The 20,867-nt window shown below is 31.7% G+C and overlaps 1 protein-coding gene across 6 annotated transcripts in view; it reads right to left on the bottom strand.

The window, feature by feature from the left end:
* The window catches only part of Galnt13 (polypeptide N-acetylgalactosaminyltransferase 13), a 568,495-nt gene that overhangs the window by 329,968 nt on the left and 217,660 nt on the right, over nucleotides 1-20,867 (bottom strand). For 5 of the 6 annotated variants that reach the window (XM_004835936.3, XM_087196087.1, XM_087196104.1 and 2 more), the window contains one exon: nucleotides 10,514-10,682. In XM_004835936.3, coding sequence (XP_004835993.1) covers nucleotides 10,514-10,682 — 169 coding nt within the window. Of the gene's footprint in view, nucleotides 1-10,513; nucleotides 10,683-12,094; nucleotides 12,307-20,867 lie in introns of those variants that run through there. The other variant, XM_087196099.1, reaches the window with a different exon arrangement.

The raw sequence follows: 20,867 nt of genomic DNA, 5'->3' as shown, positions 1-20,867 counted from the left end.
TCTATCTACATCTATAATTCTCATCCCTCCCAAACAAAAATCAAAAGGAACAGAAAGAATGCCTTTTCTCAGGGAAAAAATGAAAGAACAGTATAAATACAAAAAATCTATAGTAGAAAATATGTTTGAGCAGGTCTATTTTTATCCTAAAATTATGGTCATTACATACGTTCCATGTATTTCAAGTTGAATAGGGAATGAAAAAAATGAAATTTATTTATTCTGATAAGTATATTTTACTACAATAAAAGTACATAGTAGTATTACAATATTAAATATTAAAATTCAAAACCCACATACAAAGTTTCTCATTTACACAGCAATTGCAATTTAGAAAGTATACTGGCTTCTACAGGTAGACTTTGAAAGCTTATGAGAATATTAATTATGATACATAATGAGAATTTATAGATAAGCCAAGATTTCCTACATCAATAAAAGTACATCTCACTCTGTAGGGTTAAACATCTAACAATGAAACCCAATTCTTCCTAAGTTAATCGATATTATAAACTGACATAAGAATAATTTAGCCCTTCCTTAATACACTGGGATACACACAGAAAACATCTGTCCATGGCAAAAATAGTGAGGAAGAATTTCTTACAAAAGTCAAATGTTCCTTTCTCACAGAATTTTTCTAATGATAAAGCATAACTATCTTCCTTCTTATGATGAATCAGTCTCCAAACATGTGTTATGAAACCATCTTTAGTGAAAAATTAAATGTTTGCGTAAATAAAAAATTATACATTTTAACCACAAATACAAACTTTGAAAGGTCTAAGTTTAATAATATCAGAACTGAAAGTTGTTTAAAGCTCTACTTGCACAATAATATTAATACTATACAGAAAAATTTATCATTGATTTACAAATGAGAAATATAAGATGAGAATATTAATTGGATTTATGATCTCTGTTATATATCTCTGTTACATATCTATTTTTAAATTTAAGAGTCACTATAATTTTCATATGCTGGCAAAAAGTTTAGCAATAAAGATAACAATAATTATTTCTATAACACTTTGATTTATCATATATGTGTACATGTTGAATTAATTCCATTACTCATATTAAAAGTAGATATGTGAATGCTTATAGACACATGTGAATATACATTCATATTCATACACAATTTCCATTACCATAAATCTCCTAGTCACTCAGTTTTGAAATATTAGAGTCATATTTTGGTCCCTCGGTTTTCTCTTCCCTTTTATCCAGTCAGTCATTAACTCTGGAATTACTTTACAATATGCTTGGGATCATGTGTATTTATAATTCTTTTCCCTCCTACTTATGTGTTTCAAATTTAAAACACTCACACATAAAACTGAATAATTCAATCATATACCTACCCCTCCTACAGCTTTCTTGAATTTAGTGATTTTCTTTCTTTCATTTTAATGCATTACTACTTATTGCTTCATGTTTCTAAGGCCACTATCCTGACAGTTTCCTTATCTAATCATATCTGCGTGAAGACAATAGGCCAAAAGAGAATCTTATTACATTCAGGCTTTTCTTAGGTATAATATCTTTTATATAATATTGTGGGAATATCCCTTCCTAAATACCCTTTCTGCCATACCAAATTTCTGTTCCGAAACCTCCTGCCTATCGTGACATGTTTAAGTTAATGAAGAGGCACTGTTTCTGAGCTTCCTCATCACCCTAGATCTACGAGGTGAATGGCTAGTCCTGCTTCTCCACTCTATTTGGGTGTTTGCTAATAAGACACAAATTGTTCCTACCTAAACTCATCACCTTTCCCCAATCCTCAATTACCCAAACCTTCTGCATCTTTAAAATTAATTTTTTTCTGTTTTAAAATTTCCTGATTCATTAGAAAAACTGTCATTCTGATAATATGAACTGTTATTAAATATTCTTTGTATTAATCACATAGAATGATAATATGGAGAACAAAACCAAAATATTAGAATTATAATGAAACTTTAGCATACATTGTAGTTGGTAGATATAAATAAACCTCTTTTAGTCCTAAATGGAAAAACATAAATAAAAATATGATTACTGTGGGAGACTGAAAAGCCAAAAATTAAATTCCCTTTTTTAATTAGAATTTGCACAGGAGACAAATAAATGAAAGCTATTTTGGGAGTGTGGATAATCCTGCTCACACCAAAAGTGGCTCACTCCTCTAAACTCTCTTTTCTTCCCAGAAAGTGCTCTCTCTTCTTGTATCCTGGTTCCATACACATCCATTTTTATAAAGTTGCCCTTTACCTCTCCTCCAGAAAATGGTGCTTTTAAATTCATAATGTCAAGTACTAGATTTTCAATATTGCACTCTGCAATGAAGGACTGCGTCTTGATTTTCATGGAAATGTAATTAGATTTTGATAAATGCTACAAATGTAAAATAAAAGATTTTTTTTAAAATGAGGGTGTGAATGAAAATTAAATTTTCAACTGTGGGAAGAAAACATCTATCATTAAAAATCCTCACAAAATAAAGCTAGAAATCTCATGTTTCCCAATTTAAAACTTTACTTCAAAGGAAAACCAATCAAAACAGTGTGGTATTGGCATGAAGACACACATATACACCAATAGAATAGAATAGAGATTCTAGGAATAAAGTTTTGTGTATACAGCTGAATAATTTTCAACAAGGATTCCAAGAGTACATAATAGGAGCAAGGAGTATTTTCAGTAGTCTTGTTAAAACTGGATATTTATATGCAAAGTAATGAATTTGTGCCCTTACATTACATGGTCATTACTGAAAATAGATCAGAGATCTATATAGAAGAGATTATACTATAAAATTCTCAAGTTAAAACATAAACAGAGACTCTATGATGTCAGATTTTTCAATAATTTCTTAGACACAATGTCAAAGACAGGCAAAAAAGTAAAAATAATTCAATACCCAATATCAAACTGAAAAAAACTTCTGTGCATCTAAAGACATAATCAACAGAGTGAAAAGGCAAATTACGAACAAGAAGAATATCTTAGCAAATTATAAATCTGATGGTATTAATATCCAAAACAAATAAGAACATTTATAACCTAATGATAAAAATAACCTAAATTAAAAATAGGCAAAAAATTTATATCAGCATTCCTCCAAAGAAAATATACAAATGAATAAAGACAAATACAAAATGTCTAATATCATCAACCATCAAGGAGATGCAAATAAAAGAATCACAATAGGATATTAGCTCACATTCACAAGGATGGCTACTGTAAAACAAAAATGGAAAGTGAAATATATTTGTGAGGATGTAAAAAATTGGAACCCTTAAAAGAGTATAGCCACTATGCAAACAACATGGTCTTTCTTCAAATACTGAAAATAGCAACATAATGAAGCAATTCTACTTTTAATTATATAAACCAAAGAATTGACAATAGGGTCTCAAAGAGACACATATACACCCAAATTCATAGGAAGATTGTTCACAGAAGCCCAAGATGAAAATAATCCACATGTCCATCTATTGAAGAATGGATAAACAAAAAGTGCTATACACAAACAATAGAATATTATTCAGAGTTTCAAAAATTAAGAAATTCTGACACTTAATAAAATATTGATGAAACTTGAGGATGTAATGCTAAGTGTAATAAGCCAGTCACAGAAAGACAAACTATATGACTTCAGTTATTGGTAGTGCTTTCACTAGACAGATTCACAGAGACAGGAAGTAAAATTGTGGTTGCCAAGGGCCTGGAAAATGCAGGATTTTTGTTTGATGAAAACAGTTTCAACATTGCATATTGAAAACAATTGTGAACATAAATTGCACAGTGTGCATCATGTGCTTGTAAGGAGGAAGGGAAGCTTTGACTATCTTTTTGCTTTTGTACTGTAGCCTATAAATTAAACTGATGAAACACAGATTAATAGAAAATTAATAGAAGATTAACGATACAATTTCATATGACTCAATAATTTATTTTTTACATGTATGGCCTTTGTAGAAAAGAAGTGAATACCCAAAGAAACAGTTAAATTCACCAAGCTTATATACCATTTGTAGGGATCCAGCTTGAAATGACTAGGGCTATTTTTGTTGTAACCACCATTTTGCTTGTCACATGACCATGGCATATGGCCAAATCATACAGGGCAGGCAAAATCATTTTGTACCAGACAGTATTCTCAGATAAATTGTTAAATGATGTTGGATATGTTAACTGTTTCTCAGAAACACCAGGAATATTTTGATTGGTCACAAAGCAACTTTGTCTACCCTAGGGTATAAACGCCTTCATACTTTAGAGTGTGGAAATCCTCTTGTTTTACTAACACCTTAGAGATGTTTCTGTCTCTAAATTTCCCGCAAAATTGTACTTTGCACAGTCCTGCATCTGTCTGCTTCTTTCTTTGATCTCACAAAACCTTCCACCTTTGGCAGCACATTGTTATGCAGAGTACAAACTTTTTGGAAACACTGATTTAACACACAGTGATAAATTGTGAGGTGTCAAGACAAAGGAATCGAGCTAGAGGGCCACAAAGGTGGTAAATTGTGATAATATATGGGAAAACTAATGGAAGATAGAAATTATTTAGTGGGATTTATTTTATACTGACTTATCTTGGCACTGTCACCAACTCTACTGAGAAAAGTGGATCTTTTCCTCCTACTATAAGAAAAAAGAATGCCTCAAACAGGGGAAATGTATATGCTGCCTTTAGACAGAGGGTGGTCAGCAGAAAGCTTTTCCTTTGCCTGTTTTTTCTCAATTGACTACAGCTCAAAATGATCCCATTTATATTTAACACTACTGAACTGTGCATTTAAAAATTGTTACAATATTTTACACTATATATACATATATATTACACTGCAAAAAGAGATCAAAGCAATAGTTTCAGAAAATTAACTCACATAAGAAAACTATGGAGAGGCAGTTCAAGTGTAAATGCTGTTATTTAGCATGATTTCTGCCTACAGCAATACTTAAATGTGTTCATAAGAACATACCTAGACATATTCTCTTCTGTTTCATATTTGAAAAAACATTTTAGTGCATCAGTATTATTACCCCAAAGATAATATTAGCTATAATTTTTACATTCTTCAAATGCAAATATACACACTGACATTCTTGTACACCATTTGGAAAATGGGTAGTGAAATTAATTCCACACATGAACACATAAACCACAATATTAAAAAAAAAATCATTATTTTCACAGGCAAAATTTTTATTAGCATTTGAAAATTGTAGTAATTCTCAAATTTAAAAGAAAAGATGTGGACCAGAGCTCAAAAATCCAATTAATATTCTCATTTTCTATTCCTTTGTGCAATCAATGCTACACTTATCATATTTAAATTTATGGGAAAGAAATTCATATAAGTGGGAAGGTACTCATGAGCCCAGAAATGAATATACCATGGTTTGGTTTTATTTCATATAGTAAATAAACTCTGTCCTTTGAGAGCAACTAACTCAAAATTTGTGTGCTATAGCTCTTCTTTCACTAATAACATAAGATTGCTAAAATCTTTTTATTAGCTTGCAAGTGTGCAGATGTATAAAGCAGTTATTTGGTCTAGGATATAAATAGCTGAAATAAATTTCCTATTTTCTCAATTTTTTCTGATGAAATATATTTAAATGCAAGCTACCTTATAACCTTGAAATAACTCAATACCAGTACTTGAAGTTCCATGAAATGTCTGAATACAAATATAAAGAACTTTAGAATTCTAATTGCCCATAGCTTTTTAAATAAATACTCATCCAATAATTACTGTTAACTTCTTATTCAAAAAGAATTGCAAGGAGCAGAGGGAGGAGTTGGGAGGTTAAAAATTTCCCATAATCCAAAAGAGGAACCAAGGGCATAAGAGAATGCCACAAAACAATAATATTTATAGAATGTAGAAAATATTTTGCATATATAATTCATTAAGAACTCAAAGCACCCCATTTTCATTATTTTTCAATCATATGTGGCCCAAAATATCATAATTAGTCATATATTTGTGTATATATAAATATATTTCTATAACTTAGCTCTAAATTTCTATATTTCAGGGCCTATTACACCAGTTTTGTGTTCAAAAGACTAAACCAATATGAGGTAAACAACAGGGATTTGCCGAATGGTTGAGTTACTAATTAGTTTAATCAATGAAAGAAAACTTGGATTTAGAAAATTACTTTCCCAAAATGAAACAGTAAGCCATAGGGTCAAATCTTAAACCTAAGTGCCTTGGCTCCATATCAAGAGACTTTCCCCTAGTCTTAACTTGAAATTTTTCTGTCTAGAATTGCCATTCTGTTTCCCCTATTTCTTTTCCATATAATGGAACACAGTACTATCCCCAGACCATGGGTCATGATCCAAGTCATTTTGTTTTTCCTACTTCCTATAAAGCCTAGTAGCATAGGCTAATACTGACTACTAAGATCCTCACAATGATGTGTTCATGATCATTTGATAGATTTCTTAAGTCTAATAATTATTACTTTCTTTTTCTCTCTTACCCTTCTCTTTTACTTTCTCTCCAATATTAACAAAAAAATTTTGGTAAAAAGACCAAAACAAATGATATGCATTTATTTGCTTTCTAAAAGACAGAAGCATTTAAGTCCTATTTTTTAAAAATTTAAACAATATAAACTTATAAAAACTTAAACACACAATTGTTGAGAAATATGCTAACAAATTCCCAATGCTGAGTCTCAACTAATCAAGTTAATATTCACTTTTTTCAACATTCTTGACAAGATAAAATTTCACGACATTTCCTTTTCCTTTTATTTTTTGTAAATTTGTGAAGGGTGATAAACAGAGTGAGGAAGTTTGTTACTGATGTTTAGATTTTATTCATAAGCATATGCACATTATAATAAGAATCCCATAGATCTTCCAAAAAGTAAGTTAGCAGAGGCCTCTAGCCTTGTACTTAAAACATACAAACATTATATTTGTGATACCTATAATGTTATATCCCAAAAGTAATTTAGGATTACCTATAAATGTATTATATATAGTAATAAATTCAATACATTAAATACCCGTAGGGATGAACATTCCAGACTTTACTCCAGGTTTTTCTGCTATTTCAATACAATTGTCTGCAAAGAAAGTACTTTTGCCTAGTCTGTTCCATGTGAAAACATGGAATATTTGCTTATACTTACTACTCTGAACAAATTTTCAGATAGTTTTGGATTGTTATGAACCCAAAATGTAACATTAAACTGCTTGAACTATTTTCTGGATTTAGTCAAAACAATTTAAAGATATATTGTTGTAAAATATATTTGGATATTTGAAAGAATTCATTGTGTGAGTCAGACAATTTCTGAGTACCAACTCAGATTTTCTATGAAAACAAAGTAAGCTTTTCTAAAACTAACTATTTAGGGATTCACTTGTAACATCTATACATAATTTGTACTTCATCATTTTATAGTGACTAATTGAATGTTCCAATATCTTTTTTTCTTCCCTCTGGGGATCAAACCCGGCCCCTCACTATACAACTGGGCTACCTTCCAGTCGCCATAGCACTTTTCAAGGCCTAAAGTTTAAAAACCTCAGGTAAAAGGATTACTAAAATATCTCTGTAACTATTAAGTAATAGTTTGGATATGTGATTCACAAGGAGTTTTTCAACATTAGACATAAAAGATGGTTTTTAGTTGTCCCCAATAAACTTTACACACTATGATTCATCAAGCAATTCTAGATAGTAGTTCTATTTCCTTTTTGATGACATCCATTGTGGTGTCACAAAAAAATAAAATAGAAAATAATTTATTTGAATAACTTTATTTCATAAATTATTTATAAAATCTCAGGACTTAAGCAATAATAACCAGAGTAAATATGGTATTTATGTAAATTTTATGCTAAGCAATTTAACTCTTTCATTGGCAAATGTTGACTGGTTCCACAGTGAAAGACTTGACCACTCAAGCATTTAACTGCTAAGTGACTTAAATTCCTAAAAGAAGAAATACCACTGTCCACAAATGAAATCTTTGCATAATGAAGACTTTGCTGTCTTTCTTTTTCCAATCTACAGTTCTGTATTAAATCAATTTACTTTAATAATTCCAGATCTGTTATAAAATCTAATTACCCTTTGTTATGATACCTGAACTATTATTTGAAATTTTAAGAGTGTTTATATAGTTTTTCTAAATACATTAGCATCATAGGTACCCATTATATCACACCAAGGTATATAAAACAAAGTAATAAATGCAAAATATTACCTAATAAACAAAGCATTTAAAATGTTCAGAATTATTTTGAAGAATATGCATATTATATCTTTCAGGGACATACGTGTAAATACCAAATTGTCTCTTTGGTATGAGAAACTCAAAGTGTAAATGAGGACCAAAATGTACAGTAGATAATGTGAAATGGGAAGCAAAGGTTCAAAGAGGAAGGGGACATGGTGAGGGGGGAAAAGGGGAAAGAAAAAATATGAGAAAAGAAGAAAACAATGGAAACAAAGCTTTTGTAAATAGGGTGAGGTAGAAGGGTGAAAGAGAGGGAAAAGGAATGGGAAAAAACAAGAACTAAAATATATCCCATACAGGTGCAAATTCCCAATGATGAATGTGATTATAATGTATGCCTAAAATATAGCAAAAAAATTAATTTTTAAATAAATAACATTGAATACATACAAACATTAAATACATACAAATACATAGAAATAACATTAAATACATACATTCTAGGTAACTTTCCCAAACAGTTAAAGACATTATACCACTATGATTTATGGATACTCATGTTTATAGCAGTGCAATTCATAATACCTAAATCTTAGAAACAGCCTACATGCTCATCAACAGATAAATGGATTAAAAGTGTGCTTTTTATGTATAACAGAATACTACTGTGCCATAAAGAAGGATAAACTTGATTCATTTGTAGGAAAATGGATGCACCTTGAGTTCATAATGTTATTTGAAGTAACATGGACGCACAAGCTTAAATATTGCATGGTTTCTCTTACATTAAAAACTCAATGTATATATAAAGTATAAAGTGGAAGACAGATAAGAAAAAGGAGAAAGAAAAAAGGTATTCTAATATATTCGAGATAATGTACAGTATCTAAAAGTGTAATTTGACTTAGTACAATTGTCTTACATGTTTTATATGTTCTTTGGTCTATTAGTCTTGTTTTCAGTCAGTATATATGATAATTAACTTTAGAGATCTTATAGGATAAATAAATAAATCTGATACAATTCTGATTCAACTAAATATGATACATCTCTGAATGTAATCATTATGTACTGCAAATATGTACTAATAAAAGTAAAAAAAATTGAATTTCCCTTTGGAGCAACTGTAATAGCTTACTGGTTTCCTCCTTATTTAATGAGTCAAAGAAAATCTTTATATATGTTAAAATAAATACATAAATACATACATATAAACATAAGCTCAGGACTATACATAAAATATTTAGACCTTTATAAAACACGTATTTAATATTTGGTTTTCAATCATTTTCTAGAAAAAATATCCAAAACATGTATCTATTTGTGGTATTTTTAAAGAGATATTTGAAAAGCATACAATGTTAAGAAGGATCAGTTACTTAGCTACCAAGGGAATCCTCTGACAATAATCAGCTTCAGCATCTTAATAAGGAGTTGGTCTTATTTGAAGAAATTTAGAAAAATTTCCAATTTAATAAATATATTAATATCATGATATAGTAATGTAAGAAACACATTATAGGTAACAAACTTGCATTAATTATAATTTTACTGTGCATAAAGAAAATCACTGTATATCTTACATGGAAGTGTGTACTGCAGCATATTTGTAAACTCAAGACTTTTCCAAAATATCAGGTTATATCTTTTTTAATACTACAAATAGGCTGTACAAAGAGTATATAGTAGAAAGGCAATATTAACACAATATTCTGATTTTATTACATCCAATTAAAATATCTTCAACTTAGTAGAACATAAATTGACATGAAGCATATAAAAGTTGAATTTTTCATCATTTTTCAAGCAGTATTATTTCCAGGTAATTTTTTTTCATTGCTGATAAATATGGCAATTGTAAATAGCATACATTGGTGGAACACCTATTGAGTAATTTTTAAAGGGTCAAGGAATCATGGAAGTAACTGAATATTTTTATGTTGCAATAGCAAAGCACATAGTTTTTCAAAACAAAGTATATGGTAAATTCTTTGCAGGCAAGCGAATAATCTATTAAAAGCATGTTTATTCTGTACTTGGTAAGATAAAGCAAAGTAAAAAAAAGTTCACTAAGAAAAATCTGTTAGGCCTTTGAATTCTACTGTTTTTGTAAGTAACATGTTTAAAAATTAGTTCATATTTCCCCAAAAATGCTTACATAATAAATTTCTGCTACACAGTTGAATGTATAGTAGTCAGGACCATGTAGTTATAAAATTAATATAATCAGGGTTAACTGAAGTTCTGAGATTCTGAAACATGGAAATTACTAATAAACAGGATTATAGTGTAAGTGTAAACTCACCCTTCTAATCTTACATCCGGCAGACTTCTGTTAAGGGCAATTAGATCACTGGCCATGAGATTAAATTGATTGATTTTAAACAGTTCTTTCATTTTCTCTTGGTCATCTTTAGGAATCAGCACAGCCTTTCCCATTTCTCCTGGACCTTCTTGGTTTCTCGAAATAACAGCTGTAAGACATGCACAGGTACACACACATACGAACACAGAATAAACTGAATAAATAAACTCCTGAGGTGTATTGTTTACTAGTTTAATAATACAATCATCCAGACAATTGCTCAAAATCCATACGCTACATGAAAAAAACAATCTTTTGGGCCGGGGATTTAGCTCAGTGGTTTCACCGCCTGCCGCGCAAGCGCAAGGACCCGAGTTCGATCCCCGGTACCAAAAAAACAAAACAAAAAAAAACAATCTTTTAGTTCGTTACATCAATTCTATATTTTGTCTTTCAACCGTAGTCATAATTTGACTAATGACTAAAACTTCAACAAAGAAAACATCACGTCCTAAAACACTGTGGTTGAATGTTTCAATATACTTCTTAGAGATGATATTCAGCACTAGAACATATGTAAAATGAAAGAGAAATTTGAAAATATACTAATATTAATTTATTTTTGCACCTAATTAAATACAAACTGTAAAATACTGTAAGAACATACTTAAAAGCTAGGATAGAACATAATCAGTGAACTTTTCTCTGATTTGGCCTTCATAGTTTTAAAGCACCAGCAATACCATTACTAGATCCAATACAAAACTGACCAACCATTGAGTTATTGTCTATAAGTTTATCCTGACTTTGAAATGTCATGAGTCAAACAGGGAAAGAGAATAAACATTTCAGTAGAACTTTAGATATCAGTGCCAGGAAGGTGATTAGCTTGAAATCATCTCACATATAGAAACATAGTAAGAACCTGGAAAATTTTAAACGGAAAAGACATATGCACCCAACTTCAAACTATTTAAAAATTACCATTTGCTATACTTTGTATCTTAATTTGTTCCCAAGAGACTATGTGGCAGAATCTTGCTCCCCTGGATGACACTATGGGAAGTGTTAAAAACTTTTAACAGGTGGAAATAGAGATCTCCAAAGTCCTTGGAGGTATGTCTTCAAAAGGGGCTGCTGGACCCCAGTCCCTTCCTTCCTCTATCTTGCCTCTTGGCCACATGTTGAGGAGTTTTGCTCTGCCACACACTCTTGCCATGACCTTCTGCCTCACCCAAGCCAATGGACCCCACTGATCATACACTACAACCTCCAAAGCTGTGGGGAAAAATAATTATTTTCTGTGTGTGAGTTGATTATTTAAGTTATGTGTGATAGTGCTAGAAAGCTGACTAGAACATCATTTAAAGAAAGTTTACAAAGATTATCATTCAAGAAGTAAAACAAGAAAATGTCATTAATTTCATGAAAAAGCATATTTTTCTCAATTTAAGAAATTAAATTCTAAATATTAATTATTCCAGAGTAGGAATTGTCCTTCAGAGTTAGTAAGCTGAGAATTCCCAAAATCAGTTGGAAATTCTGGTGTTGATAACCTTGTGCTGTTAGTTAGATATTTACCTTGAGGAACATTTGGGAGGAAAAATAATTCCTCTAGGATTTGGGAGGAAAAATAATTCCACACAACATGTTGAAAGAATTTCTATGGTTCTCTCAAGAGTCTTCCTAATTCTTATCGCTTCTTGGTCTTTTGGCTAAGATCAAGTGGAGAGTCCTCCTAATTCTAAAATAAGAATATAATCAGACTATGTGATAACTCCTATCAATCAATATTTTCAATTTTGATTCTAAGATATTCTGGACTATAAATTTAATTCCACAAAATAATATTTTCCTGATAGAAGATGTTGAATATTATTTTGAAACGTTATTGAATGATTACAAAATTCAGGGTAATTTTTTTTTACAATTTTTAGAAATCAAGGAAGTACCTCCCCATTCTCAGTTATTTACAATCTTCTTATGGGGAGGAAAGCCACCTTTATCTTCTTAGGTCCTGCTAATAGCCTAAGAATTAAACTTAAGAATTCGTTTGACACAAAAGCAGATAAACATTTTCATATAAAGAAAAATAAATTGTAGGGCTGAGATAAGACAAATAGGCATGGATTCGAGGCAGAAAATTTTAGGACAGTAATTAGGAAATACACAGAGAAACAGAATGAATGTTAAGGTTATTTTAGCAACTTTGTTTGCATAGATGCACTCTAGGGCTGACTCCCAGTTTCTGAAGAAAATAATGTTCTTCTCTTTCTGAACATTTTGAAGGGTACATTTCTAGTCAGAAATTTTATGACCTTTTAGATCAAAGAAGACAGAAGAGGTTAGACAGAGTTTCCTGTATATTGTATCTTAAGTACCTGCAGCTTAAAACATCATGTCAAAACTCCATATCTGGGAGTAGCAAATTCTGAACCTTTCCTCCTCTATAACAAAAAGACATTATTTTACAGAGAAAGGCACTATAGTAAGTGTAATAGTCCCAATGCTGGAAAGTAGATAGGATTAAAATTTTCTGCTCTATGAGGAAGACAAGTAGCTCAACTATGACTTTTTAGGTCATTAAGATCAAGTTAAGGGCCAGAGATTTAGCTCAGTGGCGACCCGCCTGTCTCACAAGCCCAGGAGTTTGACACACGGTACCAGAAGGAAAAAAAAGATCGAGTTAAAAGCTCACAGACATTCAAAAAAGTAAGTTTCCTTTTAGCATTATTGTTTAGATTATCATTTTGTCACCTGTACTAGGAGTAAATGGATAGTGTTAACATAGTATTAAAAATCAGAACTTAAATTGTCACAAGCAGTACTCTTATAGCTAGAACTAGTTGCAAACATGTGTAATTATTCTTCTTATTCATTCTCAGTTTCTTAGTGGGGAATAAATAATAGCTTAGTGTTTATCAGGGTATGAGTCACAACTGCAGAGTTGAATACATTTTTTTATAATTGTCTCTAGTCAACGAATGTTTGACGTTAACTTTTTCTTGTGTATCAGCAGCCGTATCGGTTTTTCACCTTATTCAAGCAAAAAAAATGCTAAATAATTATAGTATAGAACCAGCCTTTTCCTTTTCTGGCTTGTACCTGAAAGAATGCATTCTAATAGAAAAAAAGGGTTTTTAAAATTTTCTTTAAATAGCATAAACAGGAAATGAGAAAGAACAAGCAATTGGACTCATCTGAAGTAGCTTGAAACAGCATTTCCTATTTTTTCCTCACCTGTTGATTCTTTTTCTCATTATAGCTTAAAATAATTACTCAAAAATTCACAAAATATACTTTCCTACATACAGCCAAACAAAAAAGTCAAAATGAATTGTTATCAAATATTTGTGATGTTTATCTATTTTCATAGACAACACAATCTGCATTCTAGTTTCTTAATTGTTGATGTGAACATAGAAAGAAAATTCCTGATTCCAACTGATTTACATTAAGAAAGGAGTAATTAATATAAAATTCTCTAAATTATTTCCTTACTCATTATACACTGAATCATTAAGAACTGCTAATTTACTAGTTTTAAAATAACATTATAAAACTGGAAATATGTAGAGAACAAAAACCTTTTACAAACATCTTGCATTTTCTTTAACATCATGCCTATTTAAAAGACTTAAGGAATATTTTATTCAATCTTAGAATTCCCACTGATAGAAGATAATCACATACAGCTCATCAATGTACTGAAAAGAATTCCACATGTTAATTTCACTGTTTATTTAGGGACATTACATGACAAATACTTTTGCAAAATGACTCCATTAATGAACACTCACTACTTATAAAATGAGAAATGGATTAGCTTCTATTCAGGGAAAAGTTTTACTTTAAAAACAATTAATTTTAATGTACTGATTTGATTCTGCTAAAAATCGTAGTTTTTTACATGATACACATTTGTAAAAATGTAATACTGAAGCAAAATCAAAATGTTATCTCATGTGACATGCTTTCCAAATATTTTAAAAATTGTATTTCTGATCCTAATATCTACTCAATTGTTATTTTTTTTAATTACCTTTAAACGCTTTCTTCTCTTTGACACCCCTGCTCTTCTTTCACTTTTATCACTTCCAATTTGACAACTCTAAAAATTAGAAATCCCTACCTTACTTTTTCTCCTCATTGTACATTGATATTTTGTTATAAGCAAATTCATGCTTTTGGTCTTGTTAATCATAAATATGTTTGCAGTGGGTGAAAAAATGAGGAAATCATAACAGCTCCTGTACCATATCTCTACAAAAAATAGAGCTTACCATTCTCTAGTTACCATTCTCTAGGTTATGCTCTTTTGCCACTTGAAATGCCCTCAGTTTAATAAGATTAATTCTGATTAAAATAAAGTAAATCAGTATACATTCAATTTGGCCTACTTAGAAACATTAATAGGCTTTAAATTATAGTTAACCTGTAAATGTGGAGGAACTCTGAAAATGATAGAACCATCAATGATACCTTGACATGCTCAAAACTTTGAACTAGAGCAGAACCAAGGAATGTCCCACCTGCTAAGCCCCCACCCTCCAAGTCTATCCCCCCTTCCTCCTCAAAAAGCACAAAAGTGCTTTCTCTGAAATCTCCCTACATACCTAAAAGTTGGATCCCCTAGAAGATTAATTTATGGCAAGGAAGTCTAGAATGAGCACCACACATAGAGCTCAGGAGAACATTTTCCTAGGCTATTCTCTGTTCTTTGGGCACAGTCTTCTTCCCTGAAAATCATTTACTCTTCTTTTAAAAGTACCCATAGCCTACTTATGGCTCAGACATACTCAGATTTCATTCTAAAATATATCTAAGAAACACTTTAGATCTACTCAATCATTACTTGAATAAAGTACTATATATATGCAAGTGAATGTCTGTACATGTATGCAAATATAAATATCTATATTAATCACATATATATGTAAATGGTAAATAGATACATAAATTGTTATATTCCTAAATGAAATTATACAGTAATTAAAAGCATGCTACAAAAGAGACTGTTTAATGAAGTGGAAGATGTTCATGTTATACTAAATGAACTAAATGGTCATAAAACTATGCTATAAAGTAGTTCCATTTTTGTTTTTAAAAGTTAATGTATACACATACTGTGCAAATGAAGATCATCAGTGATTGATTAAATTTGAGAAATGTTTGTCCTCTCTCTATTGTATTATCTGTATTTTCTTAATGAACTCAAAATTACCTAATAAGGTAATTTCAGCTACCTACTAATAAAAAAACCCTAGTATCCATGACAATAGATATAGCCTTGATTACATACAGACAACTGCAAAGTACAGTTAATGAGATTGGGGCTAAAAAGAAGGAATCAGTGTCTGATGGAGTTGTTGACAGAAAGAAAATATCCTAATGTGCATGAAATGACATACAATTAGAAAAGAACCCATAAGAATTATGGTAAAGAACTAAATGGTAAAAGAAAAACACCTAACCTGCTGGAAGATAAAATAGGTAAAATATTTAAAGTTATAGGCTTAGGTAAGGACTTTCTGAGCAGAACCCTGGATACACAGGAAATACTACTAAGAACGAATGGGATCATATTAAATTAAAAAGCTTTTGGACAGCAAAAGAAACAACAAACAAAATGAAAAGACAAACTACAGAATTGAAAAAAATTTTCTGCCAACTATTCTTCAAACAGAAGACTAATATCTAAAATATATTTTAAAACTCTAAAAATTATACACCACAAAATAAAAGACTCAGTAAAAAATGGGTAAGTAAAACAAATAGCCTTTTTCTCAGAAGTACAAATGACCGATAAATAAATGAAAAATGCTCAACATTGCTGGGCAGTAGAGAAATGAAAATTAAAACAAAACTAAGATTCTATCTGCTTACAGCAAGAATGATCCTAATGGAGAAATCAAATATAAAAAACGCTGGGGCGGCTGAGAGAAAAAGGGATCTTTCTACATGGTTGGTGGGAATGTAAACTAGTACAACCACTGTGGAAATCAGAATGGAGATTCCTCAAAAAACTGCAATTGCAGGCCCAGGGATTTAGCTCAGTGGCACCACGCCTGCCTCGCAAGCACAAGGTCCTGAGTTCAAACCTTAGTACAATCCCCCCAAAAAAACGAAAAAAACTGAAACTACAAATTTCATTTGATTTAGCTTTTCACTTCCTAGGTATCTTCCCAAAAGAGTAAAGACATCATATTACAGTGATGCATGCATACTTATGTTTACAGCAGCACAATTAAATAATGGCCACAACTTGGAAGCAACTTATATGTCCACAACAGATGAATGCGTCCAAAAAATGTGGTATTTATACATAATGGAGTACAGTGCTAATCTGCCATAAGACAAACTTGAGTCATTTATAGGAAAATGGATGCACCTTGAGACCATAATGTTAAGTGAAATAAATCAGACACACATATTTAAATATCACATGCATTCTCTTATATGAGAAACTCAAAATATAAATAAAGAACAAAATAAAAGGAAGTAGGGAGATAGATCTTTCTCAAATGCAAAGTGGATTAAGAGATGGAGGGAGGGGGCAGAGGAGAGGGAATGAAAAAAGGAATTACAATGTGTTCTGTACATGTACCTACTCCACACAAGGAATTTAAAAATTATGTAAAGCAAACCTATGGCAGTAAAAAAATATGTTTTTTCTAGCAAGAAAATTTTTTAAAAATTTACAGATAAGAGAAAAATTTAGTTGTGAGCAAGGAGAAATAGCAAGGTCCTTGGTTCTTTTATAGGGAGAAGAAAATTCCTCTATTAGTATAAACATTTTTATCTTTTCTTTCACAATTATCCCTAAAAATTCCTCATATCCATTAAGGTGTTCTACTCTTATATACAGTAAGAGGTTGTCTGGCACACGTTATAGTCACAAATGTTTCCTGGAAAAAATTGGCCCAGCTTTTAGAGTGTTCAATAAGGTAATAAAATATAATAAAACATAAAATTATTTCCTTCAGCATTAAGAATATACTTCCTCATTAAAAGTATTTAAAAGACCCTGATCTTGTAATGACTATATATTAGCCTTAGTTTTAGCTTTAAATTGAAAATCTCATAACTCAACTTCTATCAATTCTGCTCATAAGGCAAATGCAGAAAAGAAGAAAAAATCATCTTGAGGAAAATTCTGAATTCTTTCAAAACAGAAATGCTAAACTGGGCTGAGGAATGTTAGAGAAGCTTCTTTGGAAAGGACATCTCAAGTGGAACACTGGCCATTATAAAAAAGTCCCAAACTTCATCATGAATTATTCCTAAAATAGACAATAATAAGCTCCCAGCATTCAATATATCACCATAGATATACATAATTACCAAGTTTGCAAACCTATTCTCATTTTAGACAAAAAGAAAAGGGCACTGCATTCATGAACTGCACATCTAGTTAAAGAACTGGATATATACTTTTAAATATTTTATGAATCTAACATTTCCTTTCTTATAAAGCTGAACAAAATATCTAGTGCTCCAAATATATTAACTAATATTTGTCAAAGGAAAGGTAAAAAGGTGATGCAATTATTACTTGATGATTTATGAGTTCATGTCAGTAGTAAAATATCCTTCACAAAATGCCACAATTAAAATGATCAGTAAAATAATATTAGATTGAGTAAGAAGAAAAATGTATCATCTCAAGTGTTCTAAAGAAACCTAAGTTGCACAATTAAGTCTACTGCTGGACCCTGAGACTTGGTGAATGGCAGTTATGCTGAGCATCACTTTGCAGCCCTAGGGCCTGACTCTACATCATCTCCAGCCCTCTGTGTCCCAGGTGCTGACATCTGTGTGCACATCATGCTCCCTTCTCCACTGATTCTTGCAACCAAGAATAAGGGACTGACTGGTAAGGCACTGAATGGTTACTAAAAGACAGGAAGCAGATGACTTTCAAGTATTTATTTCCATGGTTCCCCCTCAGCAGAGTGGCTGAGGCTGGCTCTACCACCCAAAAATTTACCTGCAGATTGCCTCATGAACAGTTGATGAAGGGGAAAAAAAATGCAAGGCTAAGTTAAATAAGAATCCACTTTAAATGCTGACACTTTCTGGAAGTTTCCTTTTTACAACCCTACTCACAAGTCTGAAGTCAGTGAGATGAAAGGAAATTCTTTCATTGGGCAGAAATTCTGAAAGGACATTTGTCTAAACATTGTCTGAAGGTTGAGATAGCTTAAAGTAGAGACTGAAACTAATCCAGGAATAAGAGCAAACAGGTGGACAGCTGGTAAGAAACTTACAAAGTATAAGACTGGAAGACTGATGACAAGGAGAAAGATTTGTGATAAGGTCTGAGGGAGGAGTATATGAGTGATGCTCTTAAAATGCACAGAAGACAGATTTTAAAACCCATTGTAATTCACCAAAGAGAGATTATATAACAAATGAGTCTTTCAGTAATTAGATGGACAAAATTATTCTTCTTATAACTGTCAGTCCTTCTCCTTTATCCACAAGCCCAGTGTGTGCACAATAGAACAGAAACTAAGAGACCAAAATAGAACAGAAGACTATAGATTTAACAACAGGAGCTTCTAATCATAGTTGTTACCATTATGGCCACTCACCCTACCAATACTAGGAGACAACACAAAACAATTCATGTTGAACCATTCTTGACATATAGTGGGAGATTCCTTCAATTGGATCCTTTTTCCCAATGTGAGGAAAATATCTTCTTACAGGGAGCAAAAGATATCTGGGATGTTTTTCTCTGGTCACAATTCGGTTAGTATCATCATGTGTAGGTTTACAAGTTACTTTTTGGCATTGGATTTTGGCATAATCTTGCTTCAGGCAAGAGTAAATAATTTATGGCATAAGAAATCTTGGCAATGGTCTCCACCAGAGCATCCACTAGTTATATGGTCCAACACAAGTAGTTGAGATGATGAAATACAGTCATCTGCAAAGACTGTTACAGAATAGATTGATAAACTAAAGCTTAAGAATTTGAGGTGCTTTCCCACAGAAAGTTCTATATCTTAAAGCAATATCCAACACTTGGTACCATCTCTTCTATAAACTGGAATGCACTGGTACAGGAACCAAAAAAGTAACAGAGAGTAGTCTCTCTTATGAAATAACCTATTGAAGGGATATTTGTTTTCCATGTTCATAACCTTGAACTTTTTGCATAGAAGGGCACTAGTTTGCATTGGGAAAATTCTTCCACTACAGAACACAATCAAGGCTGTTAAATTGCAAATTGAATCTGCTTTGGCTACTATGAGCTCCTCAGTCTATCATATTGACTGCCAGTGAAAAGACCCATAGTACTGGTTGAGATGACTAATGTTATTTTCTATAGGAATTTAGATTGTGGTCACACATGGGGACCTCAGAGATTTCATTGGTTGGAACAGTCCAACTTTCTAATAGACTGAGTAATAGAAAAATAAGGCAATCCAGTAAAGACAGGGCAAATCTAAGGAGCACTCCCCAAGTTCATAGAACCAAAGATTACTTTACAGATTAGGTACTGGCAGAGAATAAGGCATACAAGCATTCAGTATGGCTAAAAGAATTTATAATCATCACTGAAAACCTCATGATCAGCCACATAAGTAGAAAGTGTAGCAGTTGTATTTTATGTTAAGTAGAAACTCTTTTCCTTACCTATTTTTTAAAATGTGTTATGCAAATAACACTTAAGTTTCCTAGTCTTTTAGATTCTACCTGATAATGAGTAAACTGACACCTGTTAATGGGAATGTAGTAAGTGACTGGATTCCAGTAATCTCTATATTAGAAAAGCAGTTTCCTTCCAGAACAGACACTAAGAAATAACTAGGGGAGCGTACTGTAAAACTTCCATGTACTTCTCCAGACACTCTCCACACTTATCTCTCTCAAACTACTCCTCTTAAATTAACTTCCTTGGCCTTTATCTGTGGACTTTCTTTTCTCTTTTTAGATTGGGTTCAGCCAATGGGAGGAACCATAGGACAGGACAAAATGGAACATTTACTCTGTTGTGGAAAAGTCATAAACGTTCTGTCCCAAAACAAATGCCATAGTCCCTATCTGTTGGACCTCTTCATAGAAATATTTCTAGGAGCTCAAATAATTAATCTCTTCTTATCGCACTTAGGTTCTGGAGTGGTGATGACAACCCCTTGATTACTGGCCTTAATGTACAACCAACTCTCATTACCTTCTCTGCACTCTTTTTACTCCTTTATGAATAGCCATTGTGTTACTCTGTGTACTCCTTTATAAACAGCCATGTTATACTCCCCTCAGCTACTGCTTGAAGTATACCATCTGTTTTATGCCGGAAAAAAAAGAAAAAGAGTTTAAAAAAGTATGGGGAACTGTGGTG

The sequence above is a fragment of the Heterocephalus glaber genome, unplaced genomic scaffold (assembly GCF_053883595.1).
Source record: "Heterocephalus glaber isolate CG9 unplaced genomic scaffold, H.glaber_assembly_v1.0 deba00000347, whole genome shotgun sequence".
Classification (NCBI taxonomy): Eukaryota; Metazoa; Chordata; class Mammalia; order Rodentia; family Bathyergidae; genus Heterocephalus; species Heterocephalus glaber.
Note: the sequence above shows the minus strand (reverse complement) of the source record. Positions and strands in the feature narration are given on the sequence as shown.